This window comes from Leucopleurus acutus (genome assembly GCF_964270905.1).
Source record: "Leucopleurus acutus genome assembly, chromosome: 7".
Classification (NCBI taxonomy): domain Eukaryota; kingdom Metazoa; phylum Chordata; class Mammalia; order Artiodactyla; family Delphinidae; genus Leucopleurus; species Leucopleurus acutus.
The window spans coordinates 103488107-103515733 of NC_139150.1; the positions used below are offsets into that span (position 1 = coordinate 103488107).

Here is a 27627-nt window from a genome sequence, read left to right on the forward strand (position 1 = left end):
GCACTGTTACATATCTTTTTGTAACCTGTTTTGCTGTTTTTCTCATTATCACAGTAGAAAAATTGGAAATTACAGAAAAATAAAGAGAAAAATGTTAACATTGCATAACCCAGAGACAACCGTTATTAATCTTTGGCATGTTTCCAGTACTTTTCTATGGTTGTGTGTTATATAATTAGATCTTACATCCATAGATACTGTTGTCCTGGTTTTCTTTCGCTTAGCATTATAGCATGTGTTCCCTTTTCCTGTATCATTAAAAATATTTCAAATAAAAGTTTTAAATAAATGATGACACTTCATCATTGAACCATTCTCCTATTAGCCGGTATCTAGCCAGTTTCTAATTTTTCACAATTATAAACAGTACTGCAGTAAATGCAGTAAATCCCTTATCTTTTTAAGGGATCCATGCCTGCAGTAAATTGTGGCTTCATGTCTTTTAATCCTGGTGCCCCACTTATAATAGGTACTCAATAGTGTGTGTTCATGTTGCTGGCATTGCAGAATTACTAGTTTCCCCAGATCAAAACAATCTTTGGGGCAAAGAAAATCAGGGAAGCGAGTTGCCTTTGCCTACCTCACTCCATACTAGCATAGTCCCAAACACCACTTGGAGGCCATCAAAGAAGTTGTCCCCAATGATGATGACCATGGCTCCTCCGGTGGTCCAGCCTTCACTCGGGCTAATGGCTTTGATGCATGGAGTAGCTAAGAAGATAGGAAAGAAGGAATCAGGTTTGCCCTTTGGTGGTTGAAGTTTGGAGTTTGGGGGCTGGGTGCTCTTGGTCATCTCAGAAGTTCAAGTTGAGCTTTGCTGACTTGCCATCATTCCCTAACTGGTTGTTGGTTTTCACCAGTCATTAAAGCCTAATGAGTTGACCACTACATATGAAAATGGCTAATTGTGCAAAAGGTGCTTTTAAAACTCTGTTGTTTTCACCGTATTTTTATAAGTTGATCACACTACAAATGGGTAAATCCCTTTTCTCTCCCCACCTCCTCTGTCCCGAGATGTTAAGATCTACAAGGTCTGTTAATGTGCTAGAGAGAGAAGGAGAAAGCAAAATTTCTAATCACTTTCCTAACTTTGTAGGAAGGACTTTCCCTCCTTCTTCCATATGTTCAAGGCCTCTGGACTTTACATCCCAACAGGAACCCAATACGGTTTTCAGGCCATAACTAAAGTCAATCCATCACTCCACTTCCAAAGTTGACAGGGTCAAAGGTGGAGGAGAACTTTGGCAGGACTCCAAAAAACATGAACCCCCTTTGAACAGCTAGTCAATCACATCCAATCAGTCAAAAGAAACTGGATGGGTTCCTAGTTCTGAACCCTGGGATTTTCTTCTCCCCTTTCAGTGCCCACTGTGGGAGAATTAACACCACTCCAAATTCTTTAGTGATTCAATCATTTTCTTTCAGTTCATTAATTCCTGTTTGAAACGATACAAGACACATTTTAAGGGCCAAGATGGGGTGGGGTCTGGTGGGCAGTATACAGCAAGACATCACACTAAAATAGGAGCCCCATTTAGCCATCCATTCTATATTACAAGAGTTGAGTTGTACACTAATGAGTTGAGGAGTGGGGAAAAAAGAATGTAGGTGGGATTTACTTAGGTTTGTCAGTTATCTTCCTCGATATACTTTATTTTCTTGGACAACTTGAAGTTTAACAGTTACCAGTATTTCTAATTACTTGAACGCACTTGGAAAACTACCCAGAGCAGACCATGATTTCTTCTTGTCCAAGCAAACAAAAATCAATTAGTGTCAGTTTCATTCTGCACATTGTTTTGTTTTGCCCACAATCTGTTTAAGGGCACATCTGACACTTATTCATACACGTCTGGCACGGTAATGTTCCTGTTTAACTAAGATGTCATAGGCCTACATTTGCCTGAAATGCCCCTCTAGCAAAAAAAGAAAAAAAAAGGAAAAAGAAAACCCCACTGAACTGAATGAAAGAGTCGGTGAGGCACGGGGGCCTGGACATTGGCTGGGAGATGTGTGGGGCTTACATGAAAGCAGGCAGAAGTCACTGTTTACAGCTTCATTTTTAAATCCACATGGTCTTGTGTGCTTTCTCCACTCCTACTCAGAGACATCAATTTGAAACTCAAACAAGGAAATTTGTGGAGAACATCATTTGTCTGCTAGGCTCAGCCTGGACAGCAGAGAGCCCTACCTTCCGATGGGTCCAGCCTTCTCGCTCTCCGCCCGTGCTTTGAGTTGTTATGAACAAACATGTTGTCGGAAACAGCCAGCACGTGTCCATCCACGTTCACCGTTGTTGACAACACGACCTGCAGATTTAAAGGATAAAGGGGGGGGGGGTGTTTAGTTAATCTCTCAGAAAGTCGTAAAAGTTGCAAAACTCTTTTGCCAGACTTCCGTATGGCTAACAAGAGACGGACCAGAACTTTGGGGTGAGCCATGCTCCTGGCATCTCAACGGGTTAGCCTTTTCCTATAACAATAGCAGAGCGTCATGGAAAAAGAGGCCGCCTTTCGCCCATGTGCTGTCACGTATTTGTGCTCCAACTATGCCCAGGTGATGAAGTGTGGAAGATGGCAATCTGACTGGCTGGTTCTAGGAACCTCATCTCTATCAAAGAGCTTGGACGATCATTCCCAGGTGACCCTTCGGGCTGCAGTCAAGGAGCAGATTGTGTGTGGTCAGGAAGCTAAGACGGCAACACCAGCTGGGAGGTCATTTCTCATTTCTCGGGAATGGGTTCTTGAACATCTGACGTGTGCCAAAGTAACGCTGGGGTATGGACATGCTGCCTGATGTCCTGATGTACCTGGTGTCCCCCATGCTGGAGAGCAGCGGCGGAGATGCTCAGACCTTGGGTGAGAAGGTAAGGTTTCGGAATTCAGTGTTGAAAATGTAGGACATTTAGCATCTAACCAGACGAAAGGGAAGAGATGGGTGTGGAGTAGTGGAAGGGCATGATGTAAAGTCCAACAAAACGGAACTCAAATTCCATGCCTGCTACTTCCTAACTTAGAACCTTTGACGAATTATACTTAACCTTTTCGGATGTCCACTTTTCTTATCTGTAAAACATACACAACAATGCCTATCTTGAGGACTGAATGAGATAAAATAAGGATAAAATGAGAAAATAAATGTAAAGCATTTATGGATGAGTTCCCATCCTAGTTGCCTCGCCCCTGCCTTGTTTGGCCAGTCGATAGGACAGAGGATCGTACTCATTGAGCCCCTCCCATAGTCTAAGCTCTGGAGGGGAGGCTTCAGCAAGGGGGACTCAGGGGCTCGGTAACCACAAAAGTTACAAGGCACAGTCCCTACCCTCAAAGAGCTTACTTTCAGGTTGGAGAAACATGGCAAACAAGCAAAACAAGCGGCACACAGAATGAGGTCAGATTGGCTTCTATGTGTGTGCTGCAGATCAGGGTGCAGGAGAAGTTCAAAGAGGTGGCCATCAGGTGGAACCGTGGGAAAGCACAGCAGAAACGCACTGACTTGGGCATAGCCACCACCTACTTACTGACCCAGAAAGGTGAGTCATCCTAGATGCCAGTCTACTTGTTAGTTACACATGGCTTTTTTTTTTTTTGAGAAAGGAACTTGTTACATACATATTCATGTATATGTATAGACCCGAGGAAAGGCATTGAATAGATACATAATGAAGAGCTGTGTCTAAAAATGGCTCTTCCTGTCCACTCCCAAATTACATTCATTGATACTCTACTTGGAATTTTTCTGCCATCCCTTCCTTACTTATTAAACAAAGTGGGGACAAACCTTGAGCCTGCCTTACCTCTTAACATGAGAGAAGATTCACTCGACAGCACTTAAAGTTTTTTTTACTATGAATTATTTCAAGTAAACAAAATAAATATAATGAACCCCCTTTTGTTAGAGTGAAATTTACACGCATTGAAATGTACAAATCTTAGCTGCACAATTTTGACAAACGGATACAACTAGGTAGTCCACACCATATCACAATACAGAACATTTCTATCTCCCCAGAAAGTTATCTGGTGCCCCTTTTCAGTCCACCCTACCCTCTACCCCTTGCCAAGGCAACACTCTCCTGAATTTTTTTAACCTTAAATAGCATTTCAGATGATATCTCTAAAAAGAATTTTTATATATATTGTAATATAATAAGGGTTTGGGAGAACCCCTAAAATCATGAGTCCACAAAGTATTTCACCTAGCCTGGTACCATGGCATAACAGTGGCATACAGGAATTTTTACATGGACATAAATGGCTGTAGTTATCAACTCAAAAGCATTCACTGAGCTCCTGGTATGTATTGGGTATTATTATGTCAGGCCCTGGAGATCCTAAGCCCACAGAACAATGTGTTCCTGGTTGGCTAGTGTCTCTCCCACACTTCAGCTCCTCACTTGTGAAGGCACTACCAATTCGGTGCCCCTGCCTCGCTGTGACACCAGAATGAACTTAAAGGAAACTCCGTTGTCATTCAGAAAATTATATCAGTGTAATTGCTCACAAGTCAGGGATGCAGCCTGTCTAGCTCCAGGTCTGTTTTCAATTGTGTCCATGTTAACATGGTAAGAGTCTGGGGAAAGGCCTTCCAGAAAGTTCCTATCCTGCGGTGGCAACCGTAAGACAGAGACATCCATCACTCCCTGCAAGGGCACGAGGCACAAGCTCTTATCAGGGCCTCTCAGCAGAGCACAGGATGGAATCACAGTCAAAGGGAGAGAGGGGCTGAGTCTCCTAGTCCTGGGGTTAAGATGGACACGAAGGCTGAAAGCAATCACCTCTGTTTCTGCTTACCCGCAGAAAATAATAGGACAAAGCAGAGTAAAAAAAAGAGGAATCGGATCACTTTTATAAATTGTGTGCGTGAATGGATTTTCAAAGACGTAGCTGTTAAGATGCAGGGGTGGCAAAGAAGGTAGGCTCCAAAATCGCTCTTAGTCTTTGGCTTTGTAACTGGAAGGATGCTGATTTCATCACATTATTCAGGTAAGACCAAAGAAAGAGTATGCCTTAGTTTATATGCATAAAATACCACATCCATTCCTCAGCTTAATACTTGCTGTTCCCTTGATCAGGAACACTGTTCCCGTCCTTCAACACACAAGTTAAAAAAAAAAAAAAAGACATAGCTGTCATCCCTGGAAAAAACCAAAAACGAGAGGGTGCTTCAGGCTTTAACTGCTAACGAGCTGTGCTAGGCGCAAGGAGGGGAACCTCAACCTGTGTGAAGATTATGTGGATGTGAAGAGCGTTCTCCCCGAGACCACGTTAATTCATTCCACAAGCTCCTTGTTATACTGTACTTGAACGCTCCTTGTGCATTCCTGCCACAAAATATGGGGCTTTCTTGAGCCAGCTGATTTCATCATTCTCCATTTGGGTGGAGTGAGACTTGGTTCCAAAGAGAACATTTCCCGAATGACATACCCTGATGGTTCAGATGCACTTCATTATTTTCTATTAACAATGGAAATAAATTTTAATCTCTTGCTGGCTAGCGCTGGCCTCTCATGACAGCAAGGGAATTAACCTGAATTATTTCAGTGTCTGCAAAATTTATTACAAGATTTTAAATTATGTCCAAATGTATGTGCGTGTGCCTGTATATATATAGATATGAGGCAAGTTCCCGTTTTTAATATTCCAAATATCTTAGACTTTGAGGGATCTAAGAGAGCCTGCCAATTTAACTGAATTTATAAAATGTAAAGGATTTGAAACTCCACCACGTGAAACCAGACATGTTTGGTGGTTGTTCTTTTTTTTAGGAATGGCTGTTTTTCTTATACATGGAGACACACACAAATATTGACTTTTCCATACACTCACTCTCCTTCTGGAAGAGTGAACTACATTATGGAGGTGAAGATACATTTGGTACATTCAAAGCTTCGAATTTAAGTTCCTTCACTGTTTTATGATGAACGATGACAACACTGATATTATTCTATTCAGAGAAGTTAAAGTTTCTGAATGTTTGAAGACTGAAGGAAGTAGACTGTGCATTCCAGCATCGTCTCCCTCCCAGGCCTTCCCCTTCCACAAGCCAACTTCTTTCCCCCAGTGAGTATTTCCTGGGTCACGAAGGCTGACCTTTTCCATCTGGAATCAATCAGTCAGCCCCTGACAACTTCCTGAAACACCTCACTCCATTTCCTGTTCTCTCCCCCTTCTCTCTTTCCCCCTGGTTTGCTTCACTCTTCAAAACTGCAGGCCACAGCAGCTTAATGTTAGAGGGTCAGACACAGTTAGACTCCAAAACACTACACAAGGACACCTTTGACCTTCAAAAATCTTTACATCTTAGCTAAACAAATCAAGGTCAACATTTCTTACCATTACCTTGTTAACTATTTGTAGGCATCTTTGCCAACGATCTTCTGATCACAGACTCATCAATACCGCTTGTTCTCCTAAGATCAGAAACTGATCTGTTTTAGAAGTAGCGAATTTAGTGTTGACAAAATACCATCAGTATTTTAGTTTGAGGTACCTGAAACTAAAAATCTCGAGTATTATAATAAACATATGCAGAGTATCCCATCCAAAAGGACTTCTCTGTCTCATCAGTGTCTCCTATCACCTAAACCTGATACCTAGTCTTTTATACAGCTGTCCGATTCTCTTGGCACTGCCGCTCTGCTGGCATAGCCCGAAAGGATGCCAGTTAGGAATACAGATGTCCATAATTTGTGTGGGACGGACCCCCAGCTTTTGCCGTTGACACTGCTGACAGCTTTCATTTGTTTCTCGAAGTTGGTGTATCTGTATTTCAGCTCAAAGCTCCAGTAGGAGGGTCTGCGGATCTGAAAACTAAGCCATTGTAGACTAGAGCTCTCCTCAACTGGTACGCTTCAACTCAACGCAAAAGCAACAACCAATCATATTCACGCAAATATCACTTATGACACGGTAGCTTTCATTCAAGGTGTCAAGAAAGGAGAAGTAAGATCTGTTGAAATTGCTTGCATTTTTTTAAGCGAAAGTAGTTTTTCACGTTTTGCCGTTCCTCATTTTGTTTAGCGTGATCTCTAATTTTTGGTGAGGCCAGATCAATAAACGCAGACCGATTGGTGCGTGACAGCGTAGGTTCCCTTTTGAATCATCCAATTAAACGGCAGTTTTAGCTGATGATACAGAAGTAGAAACGTGAGTAAAATGTTTGTATCTCCCCTCGAAAACTACAAGAAAGTTTTAAGAACAAAAGCTACAACTGTGTGAGCAGTCTACTCAAAGTACTCAAGAAAACGGATTGACTTCCTCAAATTATACTTTCCTTCTCATTACCCAAAAGCACTCCCATGTCCCCCACTCTAATAATTTATACAAAGCAGGAGCTGAGTTGTAAAGAGCTCTTTCCTGCCTATAAAAGGCCACAGTGGGAGTTACCCTTTCGGTGGACACATCCGTTAATCTGCCCGTACAACTAATTTTCCAATAGAGGAGCTGTTTCTTTGGCATCAGAATGACAGCCTGTGGCAGGACGACTTCTACCACCCTGATTTATTCCCACCACTGGGTTATTTTTACGCCTCTCTCCACAATGTCTATGGCTCTTTGCAACATCACACTTAAAAAAAAACAAAATCCATCCTTCTCAAAGCTCTAGCTGTATGACTTAGTTGAATCAGAGGAATGACCAGCTTGGATACTACTGCCAGCCAGGCTTTCTCAGCTCATACCCAGGTGTTCCTACAAAGACCCTAAGCCTCATACAGGAGGGTAAAAGGAAAAGAGAAGTCAGAACGCAAAGGGTGTGGAATGACTAAATCATCTGCTCTTTGAAACAGGCGAGTCCCAGTGTCTGTACTTGCTAGAGGATAATCACGTTGGTTGGAAACCTCCCTGTACGGATCAGCGCTGTTGCTTTGAAAACACACCCAATTCTACCATCAGTCAGACACATTCCCCCTCCATTTCAATGAGGATCATGTACCTTCTAACCGAAGATGGGGCGTTTGGTAGTTTAATCTCAGTAAATTTACAATAGGTAGCATTTACAGCCCGCTCGACGTGGAAGACTCCGATACCTACTTACAAACACGCGTACACCAAGCTAAATGAAATGGCCTCGAAAATTCCTGTTATTTGGCCAAGTATGGAAAACAATTCTTTATGACATTTTACATCTGGAAATGGAATTAAATTCATGATGTGCTTTTCCCTTATAACTGTTCAGTTGCTATATATGTTATTTCAGCTTTCCCAAAGCGTAACTATTATGTGGGATTTTATTTTCCACCTGTGGAAGGAGGAAAGAAACACAGAGACCACTAAAGGGACAGAGCAAATCAAGACAGACTTCTGGTTGTGGTGGGCAATCAGGTTTGGAGTCCATATCGTGAGAAGAAATACTCCATTGATGTTTTTCAACACTGGCGAGTTCTCACATTCGACAAGGGGAATCTGATGAAACAATTAGCCTAAGCCTCCGTAATTCAACCCAGGCAAAGAACAAGCAAATTGGCTACTGCAAATCGTTTCTCCCTACCTCTTCATTCTTGGCACACATTACATTTTCAAGCCAGATTGAACGCCCGGATTTTTCTTTGTTACTAGACTTCAGAGTCTCCAAAATTACCTTTAAACACCTACCTACCCCGTAAGTATGGATTTTGTCATCCTTTTTTTTTTTTTTAAGGAATTCCCAGCATTCTTAGCAATTGCTGGTGTTTCATATTCCCCAAGGTTACATTTTCTGTTCACTTGAGTATCAAGTAGCAAACGAGAGAACGCAAAGTTGATTGCTGCTGAGACAGATGTGGGGCGTTCTGGAGTTGCTCACAGCAAGGGAGGGGGCTGTGGCATTAATGACATAAGTCCCGAGAAGATACATTTGTAAGTCACCAGACAGCGCTGTGTTTCAGTGAGTCAGAGTTATTTTGTGATCTTCCAGGCACCGTGCCACAGGCAATGGAAGCCTACAGAAAACACTGTCCCTACATCAAGGTGTTTACCATGCAACTGATAAAGCAGAACAAACACTACACATAATCAGGAAATATTACTATGTGGTAATACACGATTGAGGGCTGAATTATGTGGCCACTGTCTCCTCTAGGAGTCCAAAGGTAAGAAAATTAACCCGAACTGAAGGCAGTAACAAACAGCTTCATCAAGGAAATGAGATTTGAGATAGGGCCTTGAAGAGTTGAAAAACTTTTCTTACACAACTCAAGGGTACCAAAATGATTATTCTGGCAATAAAATACAAATTCTAACTGGCGTAAGTGGAGCCGTATGCCAAAGGGCATGTCTGCTGGCATATTTTGGCAAGTTTGGCTTAGGCTGGACACCTTTTAGGGCTTGTTTTTCAAAAACTAGTTGAATATGTACAGAAATCAAGAGGCAATTTTTTTATCCTGCCTTTTAGGTCATCAGGAAGCCCAAAGGTCATTAACCTGCTTTACAACCAAATTTCTCTTCATCTCAAAGGCCAGTGATGCTTGCTATATCTACCCTACATCGTTTTATTCCATTGAGGGCAATGCTTGTCCCATCTGAAACGTATGCCAAGAGGGATGGTTGCGGCCCAGGGCAGTATTTCACTAGCAAACATTTTGAGGCTCACCGCGGAGCCTTAACACATTCGATGCCGTTCTTGATCTGGCTGGGCCATTCTCTTCCACCAAACTCTGTCCCTAGGGACCTCGTGAATCCCCTGTCATGCATCAAAACCCAGGAGCACGTAGGCCCCATAAGCAGCTTAAGAATCTATGCACTGTTATTGTGAAACTAAGAAAGCTTTGCCTTCCAGGAAGTTCTGCATCTGATGGTCCTGGAAAATGTTCAAGGGTAGGTTTTAGTGCCCAAATTGGAGTCTCTTAAAATGTTGGAGCATTTAGGGTTTGCTTCCACCTAACTGAAACCTGACATATCCTTTCCCAAGGGTTATATAGGCAACTACCTGCTTTTGTGTTTCTCCTCTTCTCCCACAAATAATTCCAAACACAGTTCCTGTGTGAGTTGGTCAAAATTCTTAAACCCCGATTCTTGTCCCCATGTGAGATGCCGAAAGTAGGGGGTGATGGGGGTGGGCAGAAGGGTATACTGTCCAACAGGCAAGAGCTTGAAGTTACCCACAGAAAGCTTTTCCCAAGCTTAAAGCATTAGACTGGGCAAAAGACCCTCAGACCTTCAGAGGTTTTCTTCTGACTCCAAGTAGGTAATTACTATTTCTTAACTTGGACTGGCTGGTTTGTGCTATCAGCAGATAATGGACCCACCTGTGGATCAGAGAAGCCATGAGTCAAGTGCTTTTCATTCTGTGCTTTAAAAGTGGGACTCAGGAGCCCGGCAACCTTCACACAGTGGGTGAGATCACAGAGCACCTGGGGTGGCTCTTGAACTGAGAGACTTGAACTGAAGAAACCTGCGGGCAGCTGGAACTGTATTAAATCTTTACCATTTGGAGTTAATTTAAGCTCTCGTTTCCCTCTTCACGGGTGTGAGAGAAATAGTCACCATTTTTTTTTTATTTAAGGAAAATAGATGGTGATGCCATTCAAACGTTTTATATAAGAGCTGGGGTTTAAGAAGTCATACGGGTTTGTTGGATGGAGCCTGGCCGTGTTCCAAGGCATGAGCAGCCCTGCCCTTTGCTCTCACATCGTTTAGTCAAATAGACGAATGGCCGCCACCCAGCTGTGTGGACTAGGGGCCCTGCCGGCCACGTGAACTTCTCCGTTGTTTTTGTGCAGCGGTTGCATCCAGCATGTTGCAGTAACAGGCTGTAGGCCTCCCACATTATCCAACTACCCTGATGACGTCAGTCCGTCCTCACACGCCTCACTTCGTTTCTCCATTCTGATGGAGGAGATCTTGGTGTCTTCCCACCACCGTGCATGTCTGCTTTCTTCCTCAGAGGTCTGCGAGACCTGCTAGGCGTGTCCTTACAAAGCACCAACCCCTCCCTCACCTCCTCCGGGACCCCCTCAGAAAGCCCTTCTAGCAGGCCCCTCCTGGGGTTGTACACAGATCCCTAGAATCAAACAGGAATCAATTCAGCACTGATGTCTCTCCCAACCTGACCCTGGAAATGACTTTTCTTTCACCTGAAAGAATGTATGCACCCCTCCACACCTCTTGAATTCTTATCTTTTGAAGCAAAGGATGGCAAGAACTGTTGCTGTATCTCTATTCTCTCCCTGACATAGCTATATAACCAAATGATGGCTTTGGTGGACCTCATCTAAAAAGGGAATCATTAGGGGTGAACTTGAGACACCCGAGAGTCACTCAGAAAAGTTCAGCAAATGCTAGGAAGAATCTTTAGCCCAATAACAAGAAAGCTACACGTTAGAATGAAGGAATTCATTTAAAATGATTCCAGGGTTGGAGATTCAAGGCACCTGCTACCAACTCCAGAAAGAGTAATGTAGCAGTTGGTGCCGCCCACGGGATGGGAAATACTGCAGTCTTCTACAGTGGTCGGGTCTGTTTAAAACAGAGTCCTTTTGAGGCAGGGCGGGGTGGGGGAATTGGTAAGGCCTCTAAGCTTCCCAGTCTCAAGTACGTGATCTGCTGACACGTGTCCTATTATAGCTGATGCTGTGGAAAACTCTGAAAGCTATCGGGAAGAGCATCCACACTTGCTATTATTACGATGGCAGGTAGCACTGGGCTCCCATACCATCTGGACTTGGCCACACCGCTGAGTCCCAGCAGGCAATACAAGGACAACTGGCACTAGGGCCCCTGTGCTTCCAGTCAGTTCACTTGAAGACCTCAGAGAAGCAGAGCTAAGCTACGTAAATCACTCATTTATCTCACTTTCCTTGTCTCCCCGCTAGGATGTAAGTCCCACAAGGGTGAGGAATGTTCTCGGTTTTGCTTGCTGATATATCTGCAGCACCTAGGATAGTGCTTGGCTCACAGAATTTCCTCGATAGTATTGGTGGGTGAATGAATCAATGAATGAGGGCATCTGTGTTTTCACTCTGACTTGGAGCAGACCCAGCCAGCCTGTCTATGAGAGTGAACTGGCAACAAAAGCCCTGATTGTTGTCAACTTCTGCTGTGTTTCAGGATTTGAATGTGGGTAATGACAACATGCCTGACTCTTCCAAGAAAGTGGCTTGATTTTCTCCTGGATTTTCCAACTCTCTGCTCTCCACCCACGATGCAGAGAAATGAAGAACGGGGTACGTTATGTCTTAACAGGCCTGTCAGCTTAAACTATACATAAATTTCTTTTCCTTTCCTTCACCGCGCTGTTAATCTGCGTGTTTCAACTAATTGTTCCATTTCAAGGAGGGCAGAAGTGATTTTCTGCCTTAATGGTCCATGAATTCAGATACTTTGGGGGCCCTTTTCTTATTTTCCTTCCTCCCTTTCTCCCTCCCTTTCTCCCTCCCTCCCTCGCTTTCTTCCTTCCTTCCTATCGTTTTCCTTTCTTTCTCTTAAAAATTCATTTAATAGGGCTTCCCTGGTGGCACAGTGGTTAAGAATCCACCTGCCAATGCAGGGGACATGGGTTGGAGCCCTGGTCTGGGAAGATCCCACATGCCACGGAGCAACTAAGCCCGCGAGCCACAACTACTGAGCATGCGCTCTAGAGCCCGCGAGCCACAACTACTGAGCCCATGCGCCACAACTACTGAAGCCCGCGCACCTAGAGCCCGTGCTCGGCAACAAGAGAAGCCACCGCGATGGGAAGCCCGCGCACCGCAACAAAGAGTAGCCCCCGCTCGCCGCGACTAGAGAAAGCCCGCACGCAGCAACGAAGACCCACGCAGCCATAAATAAATAAATAAATTCATTAAATTCATTTAATAATGAATTTTTTGAGCTCCACAGAGTGACTGGCATTGGGAGAAATACAAAAATAAATAAAACATACAGATTATCCTCAAGTAGCACACAGGCTATTAGACAAATAATAATTGGAAGACAATGTGATCCATGGCAGAGTAGAAGTCTGTAGAGAAGTATGTTGGCCAATAGGTCTGCCAGAAAATGCCTCACTAAAGAGGTGACACTCAGGTGTAGGCTTGAAGCATGAGCAGAAGTCACAGACTAGTGAGGAGTGAAGGGTTCCCAGGCAGAGGGGCGAACATGTGAGAAGGTTCCAGGCGATATTCCGTGGACTAGAAATCAGTGAGGTGTGCCTGGTGGGTGGGGGAATGTATGGAAGCGTCAGGAGGGGCGCATGGCAGAAGCCCTGCCTGGTACGAAGCTACTTCTCAGCCATGCCTTCTAAAATCTGAGCTTTTGTCCATGGACAGGAGATATTTATAACCTACTTGAAGCAGAGGAGGGACATGTTCTAAAAGATCACTTAGGCAGCCGTGCTGAGGATGCGTTAGACAAGGAAGGAGGAGAGGCAAGGGCCTATCGCGGTTTTTCAGGAGAGAGAGGTGGATTTTACAGATACTTAGGAGGAAGGTACAGATCAGAGAGGAAGCACTGAGTTCTGCTGTGAGCGTGTGCTCACTAGTCATCCAGGGGAAGATGCCCAGGAGGGAGGCAGAGCTGGGTGTCTGCAGCTCCAGAGAAGGGGGAGGTCTGAGGACGTGGATCCCGGAGCAGGTGGTCTTTACAGCCGAGAGAACGGGAAGACCACCAGGATGAGTCCTAAGTGGACGGGTCCCCATCGTAAGGGTTAAGTTACATGGAGGGAGCCCACTGGGTGTTAGATGAATTTCATCTCTTTAGATCAAGGGTCCGTGGAATTCTCAGAGACGTCTTAAGAGGTCTCGGAACCCCTGAAATTTTAAGCAAACCTTTGTTGAAATGTACCTTTTTACTGGGACAAAACTACAGCTCATACCAAATTCTCAAAGGGGTCTGAGCGCCCCCGCCCCCAAAAAAGGGTTAAAACCCTTGCGTTTCGATAAATATTTTATATGCCCATGTTACTTAGGACTTGAACTGAATGAAAGAGAGGTTCAGATTGGAAAATAAGTTTGATATAATGGTTTTGTTCTCATTTGATCATTTCTGGAAAAAGAATTTAGGTTCCACCGATGTTTGGGGGATAGTGGAAAGCGAAGGGGTGAGAGAGGAGAGAGAGTTTGGCTGGATTCATGATTTGGTTAGAAATATTTTGTATTTTTATCCTGCTCAGATCAAATCTCCACACAAAAACAAAACAAATCAAAAAAACTTCAGATTAAATCTACGTTTGATCATATAACAAAAGTAGAGAATCGAAGTTATTTGTCCATATGGTTTAAAATTATCACATTTGGCATTCTGAATGATATATACGTATATTCTAGGAATTCCTAAGCTACCATTCCTTTAGATCACTCTCATGATTATCTACCATCTCTGGTTTTGTTTCATACTTTGAACTTGATCCAAACTTTTCACTTGACCATTACAGCACATAGTCAAGCCTTTCTCCATGTAAAAAGATCTTTCATGGAAGGCTATACTTGTCATAGAATCTGAGTACGGTATAAAAATTGTCAATTCTTTTGTGAATCAAAGGATACTGTGAAGAAAGTGAAAAGCCAGTGATAGAATGAGAAAAATATTTGCAAATCACTTATCTGATAAGAGCCTAGTATTCCGAATATATAAAGACCTCTTACAACTCAACAATAAAAAAGTAAACCAATTTGAGAATAGGCAAAAGATTTGAATAGAGATTTCTCCAGAGAAGATCCACAAATGGCCAAAAAGTACATGAAAAGATGCTCAAATCATTAGTCATTAGGGAAAGACAAATCAAAGCCATAATGAGATACCACTTCACACTTACGGGATGGCTAGGATTTTTTCTTTTTAAACAGGAAATAACAAGTAGTGGAAAAGATATGGAGAAATTGGGACCTTCACACATTAGTGATGGGAATGTAAAATGGTGCAGCCACTGTGGAAAATAGCTTGGCAGTTCCTCAAAAAGTTAAATCTGGAGTTACCATACGACCCAGAAATTCTACTCTTAGGTATATACTCAAGATATCAAAAACATGTTCACAAAATAACTTGTACATAAATGTTCATAACAGCATGATTTATAAAAGCCAGAAAGTAGAAACAACCCAAATGTCCATCAACTGATGTACAGATAAACAAAATGTGGTATATTCTTACAATGGAATATTATTCAGCCATAAAAAAAATACTGACACATGCTACAATATGGATGGACCTTGAAAACATTATGCTAAGTGAAAGAAACCAGACACAAAAGGCCACATGTTGTATCATTCCATTTACAGGAAATGTCCAGAATAGACATATCTGTAGAGACGGAAAGTAGATTAGTGGTTGTCAGTGGGTGGACAGAAAAGGGAATTGGGAAGTATGGGGTTTCTTTCTGGGATGACGGAAATGTTCTGGAATGATATGATGGTAATTGTTGCACAACACTGTGAATATACTAAAAGCCACTGGATCACACACTTTCAAATGGTCTAAATGATGAATATATGAATTTTATCTCAATAAAAAAATGCAAAAAAATTTTTTCCAGTTGACTTTAGCCCTACCCCAGAAATAAGACAGTCCTAGAATCCACAAACTTAAAAAGAAAAATCTTTTCCCTCATCTTTGCAAAAGTCAAGTACATTCACATAGGATGAGAATTCCTCGTATTTTGAAATGAACAATATTTATTCTAACCCTGTTAAAAAATTCAGGCACATTAAAAATTTCACTTAGTAAATAACCGGAGAAGTAGAGGAAATATTACGTGCATCTGCTTAGTGAATACATTTCTAAAATTTGGGATAAATAAAATAAAATAAATAAAATGACAAGGCATTCTGTTTAAAGCCTCCTAGAAGTGTCTTCTCAAATTTAAAACTCTTTGGAAGGGATGATAGAGAATAAGGGGGGATAAGAATCTAAGCTGCTAGCTTCTTTCCCTGCCTCTTGTTTCTTCCAGACGTGAAAGCTAAGCTTTGGTCATCTGGGCACTTTGGAATTCTTTCGAATTTCACTCTGTTTTTGGACTGAAATTATTTATGTTTCTGTTTGGAACACTGAGTACCATAAGCTTCCACTATGCACAATGTTCCTGCTTGACCACCCCCCCCCAAGAAAATCATTTCATTTCTATTCGTCTTCTTATCATGCAGCAGGGGAAGAGTCTGCAGGATGGAGAGCTGTGGTTTAACTTGTTCAGGCGAGGCTCGTATTAGCACTACACAGCAAACAAAAAAAAAATGTCCCGGTCACAGCAAGACAGTTTGATACCCATGATGCGGTGAAAAAACATGACAGGAATTTTTGTTTTTCAAGGTCGTGCTCACTGGCCTTGCATGTACCCATCTCTCCTATTGACTCTTTCATGACTCTGCTGCTAAACCACAGAAGCTCTTTGAGCAAAAGGCAGGAGCAGCTACGTCATTTGTGGGACCCAGTGTAAGATGAATATGTGCGGCCCCTGTTCCGAAATTATTCAGAATTCAGAAAAAGGCAACAGCAAGGCGTAAACCTAGCAGCTGCACACGGTGCAAACCCAGGGTCCGGTGGAAAGAGTTGGATCCGACACATCCTCCTGGCTCTGGGTTGCACCACCTCCTTCCCGTGATTAGAGGCGAGTTACTTCAACTCCCAGAACCTCACTTTCCCCACCTGAAACGTGAGGCTAATAATCTCCATCTCTCATCTCTCACGTTGCTGCCAGGATTTTTTTTTTTTTTTAAATCTCAAGCCTGAATCATATTGTTTAACATGTTTTCCATTTTTCTATGGGGAAAGGAGCGGGAGGTATTTCAATGGGGCGTGAGTGGCAGGAAAGCCATTTGGTGGATTAAATGTGGGTCCTTCAAAGATGAAGGAAGGGGGCCAAGAGGGGCTGCTTTCCTCGCATCTCCAACCTGACACACTTTGCCTCGCTCTGGGTTTTTATTAGCTTGTATCCCCAGTACATCAGTGGCAGGGGTGATGAAACCGGTGGCAGATTTAACCCAGGCAGCTGGGTTACTGTCCCGTGGGTCTTGTTGTCATGCTGAGATCTTAAAGTGACCACGGCTGCTTGGTCTGCTGCTCTCCCAGACACTCGGAGAGAGACCACTGAATAGTTAATCGGTGGCAAAGGAAAGGAAGAGGCTGTTGCTTGCAGAAAGCACAGAGAAGCTGCTTTGAAAAATCCCAAGGTGGCCGAGTATCAAGAACGCTGTTCCTGCTTGTGGGCAGCTGTGTGTGCGAAGGGCAGCCTGAGGGCTTAAAATCAAATCTCCAGCCTGGGTTGGTGCCCCTCCCCTGGGGCCCTGGCAATGCAGGCAGAAGGCCTTAACCACTACAAAATGAAGAAACCCTCAGTACTATCTGAAGAGGGCGGTCATTTACAGTTATCTTTTTTGTTGTTAGCGGCATCCGTGAATAATGTTTTCTAAGCGGGGGTGGGGGGGGGGGGAAGGAAAAGAAAAAAAGAGTGCTAAGGAGAAAGAAAACAGGATGACTTATTTACCAGGAAAGAACGGCAGGCCCCTTACCTGAAACCTTCTCATGTCCCTTGGGTTTCCTGCTGTTTTCAAACAATTCTGATTGCACTTGAGGAAAAATTTTAAAAAGAATCTGTGAAGAGAAAGCAAGGTGTTACCTTTATAAGTAAACATGTTTTAGGAGAGACTATATATGCATTATATTAGATTTGATTGGAAAGTGATTGGATTTCAGGTCTGGGGAATTTCAGCCAGCCCTGCCTGTGAAGGAACGTAGCTGACCCACTGCAGTTCGCAAATTTGGATGTTTTTGGTCCCAAGTTGGCTCCATCACTGTTGAGGGCTGCGAAGTGGCTCACAAGCTGGGCTCTGGTTTGTACACCCGCCCCCGAGTGGCTAGGGCATGCTCTCTCCAAAAAAGAGAGACAGAGACAGAGAGAGAGAAAAGAAGAAAAGAAAGGCTTCACAAGCAGCAGGGACTCCTGCTGTACAAAATTAGCTTGCTCCAGAGGGTTAAACGTGGCATGACTGAGCCCAGAATCCCAGGGTTCGTCACGTATGTGGCTTTCCGCTGGCCACACACATCTTCACGCACACATACCTCACACGTAAACCCTCACACACAAAGGGGGCCTGATATTTTCAACTGGTGGATATAAAATCAGAAAATAATGTTACTGCCCAAAGACAGTCAGTCTGTGCAGGTATATGCTGGGGGTTTTATGATTAATAACAAGTGTGAATGTCCTTTCAGACCTTCTATAGATTATCCAGAAATATACAAAGGCACAGAATAATGGTCTGAGGTTATCATTTGTAAGACATATTTTTAAGCCGATAGTCTCCTAGATAACCTTTTTTGTGCACTTTTAAAATTGGGCTTCTTTGATCAGATGAGTACAGAAACCAAGAAAAATGGCAGAAGTGGTCTTTTCAGCCATTTACCTATTTAATGTTTGGAATGTTGTTTCGAAATACAGTAAGTTTTTCATTTATTTCACTTGCAGAGTCCTTTTCCTTAAAAAAAAAAATCCAGCTTTTGCAGCGTTAAAGTCCCAGGTGAGCAAGGCCTATTTCCCTTTCTGTTACTATGACAACGAAATTTTACCGCAGTCCCAAAGTCCCTTCAGAACTCTACCATCCACGCCTTGAATTAGAACTTTAAAGGAAAAGATATACATTTTTTCCCCAGGATTTACCAACAAAAATAAGTAGAAATCAACAATGCTTCCAAAAATTCTATTTTAAAGCAACGGTTGGTGAGATGCCGTCGTGGTGCCCTTCTGTTTATTTTTATTTCTTTAACAATCACACGAAAGAATTAGAGAGCACGCCAATTAATTGTATTTAGCACTTAAAAAAGAAAACCTGATGGGGAGATAAACAGTAAATGATGAAAGAGGAGAGAAGAGGAATTGCCCTTTCAGAGCATTTTCTCTAGATTTGCTAAAAATATTTGGCCAAGTGTTCCTGACCCCTATCTATAAATAAGGTTGGGTGTGAATCTGGAAAGAATAGCTAAATGCTTCTTTTCATAAGTTTATAGCATCTGCTTTTCACTTCTCTCTTTGCATCCTTACTGGGGGGTGGGGGTGGGGGCTAAGCATTGCTTCCTGGGCCATGAAGGTGTCCAGGGCCTTTATCCGAGGTACCAGGCAGAGAGTAACAAGGCAGAAGCACTCCTTGCTGCTTTATGCGGTGTTCACATTCACAGCCTGCCCCTGCTTTCCAAAGTGCAGGGGGGCGTCTGTCCAGAGCAGCCGGAGCGCGTTAGAAAGGAGAGCTGCTCGTATTTAAGAACAGATTGGTCAAAATTCAAACATTTTCTTTCTTAAGGCAAAGCATTCTTTCACTTGTGCCTTCCTAGCGGGGTCACCTACAGCAACTTAAAATGCCTGGAGATGCTCTCACAAAAGACTTAAAACGGGCCTTTTCCTCACTTGAGTCTCTTTCCAAACAATAACCCCTGCCCTCACACCACCTTTGCCCTCCAACACCCGCCCCTCCCCCATGAGTGATTTACATCTTTTCCCCTACTAAAACCAAATTTTCTTTTTCTCACAAATTCCTTGGTTTGGGGCAAGTTTTAGCACAACTGGACTCCTTAGAAAGCATTCTGTGTGTTATACTTCCCCTCACCTACCCACCCCCCTCACCTTCTCAAAAATGTACCTGTTGAAAACATTAATGTTCATGAAGGCATTATTATATGAATGGTATGAAAGTGCAAAGGAGATAAATGTTTACATAAAATCAAATTGATTTAGGGGAAGAAGGGGCCCGCTGAAAGGCTTTATTCATTTTAAATTACGACCCTTAACAGTTCTTTGGCTAGAAAACACCCAGTGTTGACTCTTTTGAGGGCCTGGGGTCTGAGTTTGGAACCTACCCAGCCCCCTGCACACTAAGGATATAACATCCTGTTCACAAAGGGGAAGCGAGGGGTGGAGGAGGGAGGGAGGAGGGGGAGAGAGAAAGAAAATTCTCTTACATTGTATAGTACTTTCTAAAAGAAGGCGTAGCTACTTCTAAATGGCTAGCACCAGAAATTATGACCTGCGTATTTTAGATGTGGACCTAGAAATCAATTTAAAGGAATTCTGGGGCTTACTGACATCTCCATTTTTTTTCTCTTCCTTTTACTGATGTCTCCCACTTTCCTCCCCTTCAGCCCCTCCACCCTCTATGCTCAGGGGCTTGGTACAGAACCCTCTACTAACCATCCCATCCATTAGCCACAGGGTAACTTGCAGGGAATAAATCTCCTGGGTCTAGATCCCTCTGAAGCCTGGAAAATGTCAGCTCTCTCCACTCAGCAACGGGAAACCAAAATGAATTACAAGGTTCAGCCCAAATGTGCAGAGACTCATCAGGATGGAAGTTGTAATTTTCACTTTCTCCAAACAGTGTTGATTCCAGAAATATTCTAACCACTTAGCATGGTACACCCTACAAGGCTTCTGATCTCATTCCTTAAGAGTGAATGCTAACGGCTCCAGGTATATCCTTGTTTTATTAGAGAAAGAGGAATAGAGAGTGGGGTCCAAATCTGAATTCAAGCCCTCAGCTTTCACTCTGGTTCCTGGGTTAAGCGAGGCAACAGAACAGACCCAAAGGCAGTCCTTCACTGCACTGATATCTATTAAATGCTGACAGTGTACTCGTCTTGACCTGCTGCCAACTAACTACGTAACCAAGTTACTTTGCTCCTCTAGGCCTCAGTTTCTTTGACTGTTAAAAGGAAGGTTTAACTGGATTATCTCTAGGGTTTCTTCCAACCTTATTATTCTATGATTGCAAAGAAAAATGTGTAGAGTTGACAACCCTCCAGAAATGGTGACATTGGAAGAAGAAACCACTGGAAACAAAAGGCTGTGACTTATTGAAGTCCAAGTGGGGGTGTGTGCGGGGGGCTTTTGAAAGAGAGAACGAACCCCCTGATCGAAGAATAAGCGAGGACAGCTGATGGGTGGAAAGTGGGGCATCTTGGCTGATGCCTTGGCCAGAGCTGGTGGGACCCAGAGGTTGATGGGCCGGTTGTTGAGCGAGAGGCACCACTCTCTTAGGATCCTTTCTCTGTGCTTCAGCAGCAGGAGAAGGTAGCTCAGGAATATCACAGATCAGAGCCATCTCTGTCCCTGCTTACCATCCTGTGTGGTCCAGAAGCTGAAGGGTACAGGGGTCACCGAGTGCGGGAAAGAAGGTTTGCCAAAGGTCAGCTCCATGCCACACTCTGAACTATGCGCTTGATATCCAACGCCTCATTTATTTCTCACAACTGTACGAGTGATGAACCCTCTCACAGCTAGGAAAAACAAAGGCGCCAAGAATTTAAGAAATTTGGCCCAAGATCATACCACTTGTCAGCGGCAGAGACGAGGATCTGAACCTGGGTCTTTCCGGCAGCAAGTTCCACCGGGCGTTCTGTGTTTCCTGCACCAATTACATTGTCATCATGGTTGCACAACTCTCTCGGTATAGTAAAAGCCATTGAATGATACGCTGTGAATGGGTGAACTTTATAGTATGTACACTATATCTCAATATAACTGTTTAAAAAGAAACTTCAGAAAACATAGTCTGAAAAAAATCAAAAACAACCCCAAAAAACCCATGAAGGATTCTGGTTTCTTGGCGAGGGAGAGAGAGGACTGTAGTATCCCAAAAGGAAAACATGAGGTCAAAGATAGTTGGCGTGGAAGGAAATCCTTACCACTGAAACCCCCTGATGAATTCATTCATGTACTCATTTGGCCGATTATTAAGTGTGGAGTATGTGCAGTAAAGGATCAGCAGAATGGCAAACAGGATGGACAAAATCTTGCCCTCATGGAGCACACAACCAAACTATTTGAAAAATGTTTCTTCAGTTTCTGAGATGAGCCTGGAGACCCCTGAATATGGGTCTGAATAAGATCCCAGAGGATTACCTAGTACCCAAGAAATCTCTTCTCCTCCTAATCTCTGGAATATTAGAACACTCGGCATTGTTCAAGAACACAAAAGCTCCTAGGTGGCTCCTGAGCCCACCCCAAATAAAAACTGAGACTCAAACTAGATGTACAAGTAGGGTGCAGAGTTCAGGTCCAGTGGTGGGGTCAGTGGGGAATCTCTAAATCACAGGAAGGGTAACTACTTTATATTCATGCCAGACTTCGAGATTATAGCCAATGATCTAGTACAAAACGCAGCATACTATTTCTCCAGAATTGTGGAAGAAGCCATTCGATTGACCTCCAATTAGAAGCCCAAGATCTAGCGCCTTCTAAAAAATTATAATACAAAAAATCTTTTGGAAAGCACTGTGGAAGGCACAGAGTCTTCTTTCAAGAAAAAAATTAGATAGGAGTGTATATCAAAAGAATGTGAACTTGGCACTAGTAACAGCTACCGTTATGCAGAGCCTTACTCTATGCAAAATAACATGTAAAGTACCTTTCACTTTGAAATTTCATTCCTTATTCCCTTAAAAAAAATTCTACTTCCATCTACCCTGGAAACAGCTTCTGTGATGACATGGCCACATCTTATACACCATGGAGATGGGAACATCCCCACACTCTCCAAGGGCCAAGAACGGGGATGCTGTATCTGGTTCTCCTTCTGCCACAACGGCCATATATGCAGGTTGGATCACTAAAGGCTGAGCCATATATAGAGTTGATAAACCATGTAGGTGTTTAAAGGTCTATGTCTATTGATTTTTGAGGAAGACACATTTCATCTGGATTAACTGCTAAACCTCCTTTTCCAGAGTCCAATAAATTAAAATCTAATTGCCTTCCACTGTTCGTGCATACTTCTGAAAAGAAAATAATCCTTTCTCTTAGAACACTCTCTCTTATCATTTGTGAGAACTACCAAATGTTGGGATGGGCTGAATCATAAAATCATATTTGAAAGAAATGGGCAGTTACCTCTCTTCTCCCAGGATTCTTTCAAGCTTACAGTCTTTACGGGCAGAGGGAGAAGCCATGTTGGATGGTCACATCCATGGGGCCATTTTCTTACTCTTAAGAATAGCCTTCATGGCAGCTCACTCTGCTTGAGATGGTAGGAAAACCCCTAAGTGATCGGTTTCCACTTGAGACCAGTGTAAAACACAAAGATAATGTTCTAGCTTTAATCTAGGTCTTAACTGTAACATCCTCTTTGAACCTTCTGACAGTAGAGGGAACACGTTTTCCTCCCCCCAAAGCCACCAACAGAATCTAAATTCAGACAGCCCAAATAAGAAGAAGGACAGCAGTGGGCCCCGGCCTTGGCCAGAAGATGACGTGCCCTTGATCAATCTGTGGATTGTTGAGGTGGCAGCCCAAGGTTAGAAAGGGCCCTGAAGCTCTTAAGGCCTTGTGAAGACTCTCACTCAAGTCCACAAAAAAGAAGAGACTGTGGGAGGTCAAACTTCGAGTTGGCTCTTGCTACACCCCCCCCTAAAAAAAAAACGTGACAATGGGACACCTGAGAATGCTTGCTACCTGCAATCTGCTTGGTACGATGGCAGTTGGTACAAAGACCCAAGAAGATCCATGGAAAGAGGAGATAATTTAAACGTTTTGACCGACTGGTTTACTTAAGCTTAAATCAAATACTCATTTTTATAAGCTGATTTTCCATGCAATCCACTTATTTAAATGACTCCTTCAAATGTACATATAAGTACACAAACAGAGTAAGTACAGCATCTTTCCTCTCTACAGACATTCCTAAAGGGTTGTATTACCACAGAAGCTTATTCACCTGCATGATTCCAATGAAAGCCCATTTCAGATCTGAAAGATTTAAGTTTACAGAAAATTTTTAAGGAATATATTTTCTTACTTCTGATTACATTCAATCCCTCTAACTCCCCTTGGCTCAAAGTCTAATTATGATAATGATGATAATAATAAATAAATAGCCCCTATTCATTGACTTCATATTATTAGCCATGTATGGTTTCATTTAATCGCCCCAACTCTGAGAGTAGGAGAAATAATATCTCCATTTTACAGAGGAGATAGTCAAGACTCATAAAGGTTAGATTACTTGCCCAAAGTCAAACAGCTAGTAAGTGGAAGAGCCCAGAGTGGACCTCAGGTTTGTCTGACTCAGGAAAACACTGTTAAGGTGGGAGCTTGGCCAAGTTTCTTCTGAAGGAAAAGATGGAACATGTTGCCAAGCAGCTCTTTTTTTCAGGAGACCAGTGAGTGCCTCATGGATCTACACAGGGGATCATGTCGCTGTCTACATCTTACTCTCTGTAAATAAGAATGGGGTCACTCCTCACGTTACAAGGCAAAACAAGCAAACCAACAACAATGTCTATCATTCCTATCAGGGACTGTGTTCTCTAGAAGTTCTGTGGCTGTATTGGATTCTGCAGAGGAAGATAAGCAAGTCTGTCAGATACTTGGAAAACAAGACACCTCAAGAACCCACATGGTCTCAAGAGGGCATGGCCCACATGGCTGTAGTCTCTACAAGAAGAGTGTAAAACGTTGCTTGAGTGGATGAGGAAGATGCAAGGTCATTCGTCCATCAAGACTATGGAGGGAAAAAAAGCTGGAAGTCAAAAGTGTAACAATAAGAAGTTGAATTAAGTCTTGGAAAATTTTTTTGAGAATAAGTCACCAAAGCTAAAATTTGAAAGCATTACCCGGGGGACGGAGGGGAGTCTGCTACACTGGAGATTTTTAAATAGACCAGCAAGCGAATTCCTTTGAAGGCAGATAATTTCAGTCCATGTGACACCTCACTGGGTGGTGTCCCTATCAAGCCATTTCCAGATGATGTCAAGGCTTTTGTAGTTATTATTATTGTTGTTGTTGTTGCTTAATATTTCAACAGGGACCTTCAGTGTCATCCTCTGTTACATGACCTCGTAGGCCGGTAGTGAGGATTAGTTACCCATGCAAAGTCTTTGGGTAAATGCCTGGTAATGTCACCACTCGCTACGCCCCCCTCCCCCGAATTGACCCTTCTCCCCCCACCACACTTTAAAATGGCCCATTTTCCAAACAGAACTATACCAGAGGGGACTTGCCACAAATTCAAACCTGGTTCTCTCTGCACTGTTTATCTCTCCAGTACTGGTATATACTCCACTTGACGAACTTCCCTTAATTTTTAGGGAGAGGTACTTTAAAAAAAAAAAAAAAAAAAGGAAAGAAAAAAACCATGTAATTAATCCATTACAACAGATTGTAGGAGAAGCACAACAACAACAAAAAGATGGTAGGTCAAAAATCCTCATCACGGTTGCCAGTAAACTATGGTCAGGCAAAAGAATTCAGAGCCTCGTACACCCGCTAACTGGCAGTGGGCCCCACAGAATCATTTTCTGTTCAGCATTCACTCCAATTACAAGCTCCTGGAAGTGGCATTTCAGTTTGGCAATAGACCCTTGGTTACCAAACACCAACTCCTGAGTGGGATCTGCTGTGCTCATTTAGGTACCAGAAGGGAGCGACTTCCCCCACTGTGTAATTCTGATTCCATAGCCCCAGATTTCATTTCCAAGCCATTTCATGATTTCTTCCGAAGTGAGGGTCTCCCAAGCTCAAGTGGCAAGGCATTGACTGTAAACAGCCACCGAGCTGCAAAAACAGGGGCTACTTTGATTCTCCACTTATTTCTGACTAGCGACCTCAGACAGTTTCTGAGGACCTGGTGTTATATGTTGGGATTTTTTTTTCTTCTGTATTCAGACATGTCTTCACTCTCCTGAATTCCATCACTTGGCACCAGGAAGCTTGTAGGGAAAAAATTCTCTAAGGAAAAGTCCTTGTTTTTGCACTCAGATGAAAATCTGACACCACTAAGGAAAATAATAATTGAACTCTTTGGGTTTGAATTGGAATGAAACACAACACTAAGAGCATGTTTGTAATTCCAATTGTTCTCATAAAATGTCTTTGGAGGGCTCTTTGCAACGCGCACAGTTCCATCTTTTCCTCTTTTTGTTGTTGTTTTTAACACGAATCCTCTTCTTTGCCCTATCCTTTCCTCTCCCTTCTCACCAAGAAAGAAAAAAGACTGAGCAAAACTGAACATGCTACAGACTGACTTCAGAAAACATCTTGCAGTTAGACTTCAGAATTAGTTTACGAATCTATTTCCCTTTCTGCTTCCATGACTACTCGGGTGAAGGAGAGAAATGAAGTTATTAGCCAGCCATCAGCTTAATGGGTCCTTACTATCCTATTTCCTTAGTGCCCCTTCTCCCCTTCTGCAGCCTTCCCCTCCCCCTCCTGCCTTTCTGCCCTCCCCGTGAAGCTCATCTATGCTAGGCTGAGCAGTGAACACCAATTACACCAAGAGCCCTTTGCTGCTGCCTGGTCTGCTGGTTTTACTGTTTTGCCAGATGGTTGAGGCCAATGTGTAAAACTCTCTACCCTACCATTAATTCATAACTCGGTAATAACTTTCCCATGGCTCTAGGAAATTGAAATGAAGTGCAAATGTGAATATTTGGAAAGGGAATCAGGGTTGGACAACTATTTTACACCTGACAGAATAGATACCAGTCAGACAAAAAGATGCCCCTCTTTACACAGGCTGGAGCGTTACTTTCCCGAAACTAAGGCCAACTGACTCCATATGCGATATTGGATAATGTAGCAGACCAAGCTCAGAGTTGGGGTTCCTCCTATTCTCGCCTTCTCTCTGCAGTTTCCAGCTTTATACCTATTGCACCTATGGGTCCATTCACTAATGACCTTGAGTTTGAGCATCTATGTAATATTATATTCTGATGACAGAATTATAGATTACCAGATATGAGTGCATTCTCTTGCTAAGACAGGACACCATCTAATGTTTGTTAGCATCATTAAACTAAAACTGACTTTTCACCTGCTCCCATACCATATGCAGCTGCAAATTTTTAAATTAAACTATGAAGCCATGCATAAATTTACATATATTACAGACTAGCCTCTCCATTTAACATGCAAATGTACTCCAATGTTTCAGAACACCTTCTGTCGCTAATTAATTTGCTGAATTATAATTAGACTAATCCTGCATAATTAATAAGCACAGATTTTTTTTTAATTTGTAAGCAGCTTGAGGAGATCATTCACTTCCTTCTATAAACTGCTAAGTAAGTGTTAAAAAAAATCTGGAAAGAACATGTGTGAAAAGGTATGTTTGATGTCACATACAAACTCAAACTAGCGTGGAAGATGCAGAAGTCAGTACTGATAAAGGTACATATTTGAAGCCAACATTCAAACAATCAAAAAAAATCACATTCAGAGGATGGGGACTAATTCTCCCTTTGTCTCCTTGTATATAGTGTTTTATTCTTTGCCTTCTATCCATCGGCTCTTCCAAGATCACAGAGGCGGGAGAGGATTAAAGTAACCGTATGTTGTATTAGGAGAGATAATGATATTAACACTCCACTGTATATCAAAACACTCTGTGCATGCTGGGTGCTTATAAGCCCCTTTGATGGTATTTGGAATCATTTTCATTTTGGCTGCCAGAAACACCCGAGATCCATCTAGTGGAAACAATTAAGTTCCATTAGTACTGTATCCATTTGGTAATGATTACAATGAAGGGTCCCTCTTTAATGCTGAGGAGTAGAGTCTCCAAGAAATGTAGGCATCTGTGCACTTGAAAATGTGAGACCATACAGTTTTACAACCAAGCATGAAGCTTAATTTTGACCCCTAAAATAAACCAGGATCAGGAGAGCTCAAGGTATGGGTAGATGACCAGTTAGAAAATTCGAAACAAGGTGGGAATCTAGAAGGCCAAGGTATGCTTAATAGATAGCCACATAAATTGAG

The 27627-nt window shown here is 42.8% G+C and overlaps 1 protein-coding gene across 1 annotated transcript in view; it reads right to left on the reverse strand.

Annotated features, from left to right (window-relative positions):
- EBF2 (EBF transcription factor 2) overlaps positions 1–27627 on the reverse strand; it is a gene marked incomplete at its 5' end in the record, with an annotated part of 189551 nt that overhangs the window by 37503 nt on the left and 124421 nt on the right. Inside the window, 3 exons of the mRNA XM_082842363.1 lie at positions 581–711; positions 2192–2309; positions 17396–17477. Of these exons, the coding sequence (XP_082698489.1) occupies positions 581–711; positions 2192–2309; positions 17396–17477 (331 nt within the window). The remainder of the gene's footprint in view (positions 1–580; positions 712–2191; positions 2310–17395; positions 17478–27627) is intronic.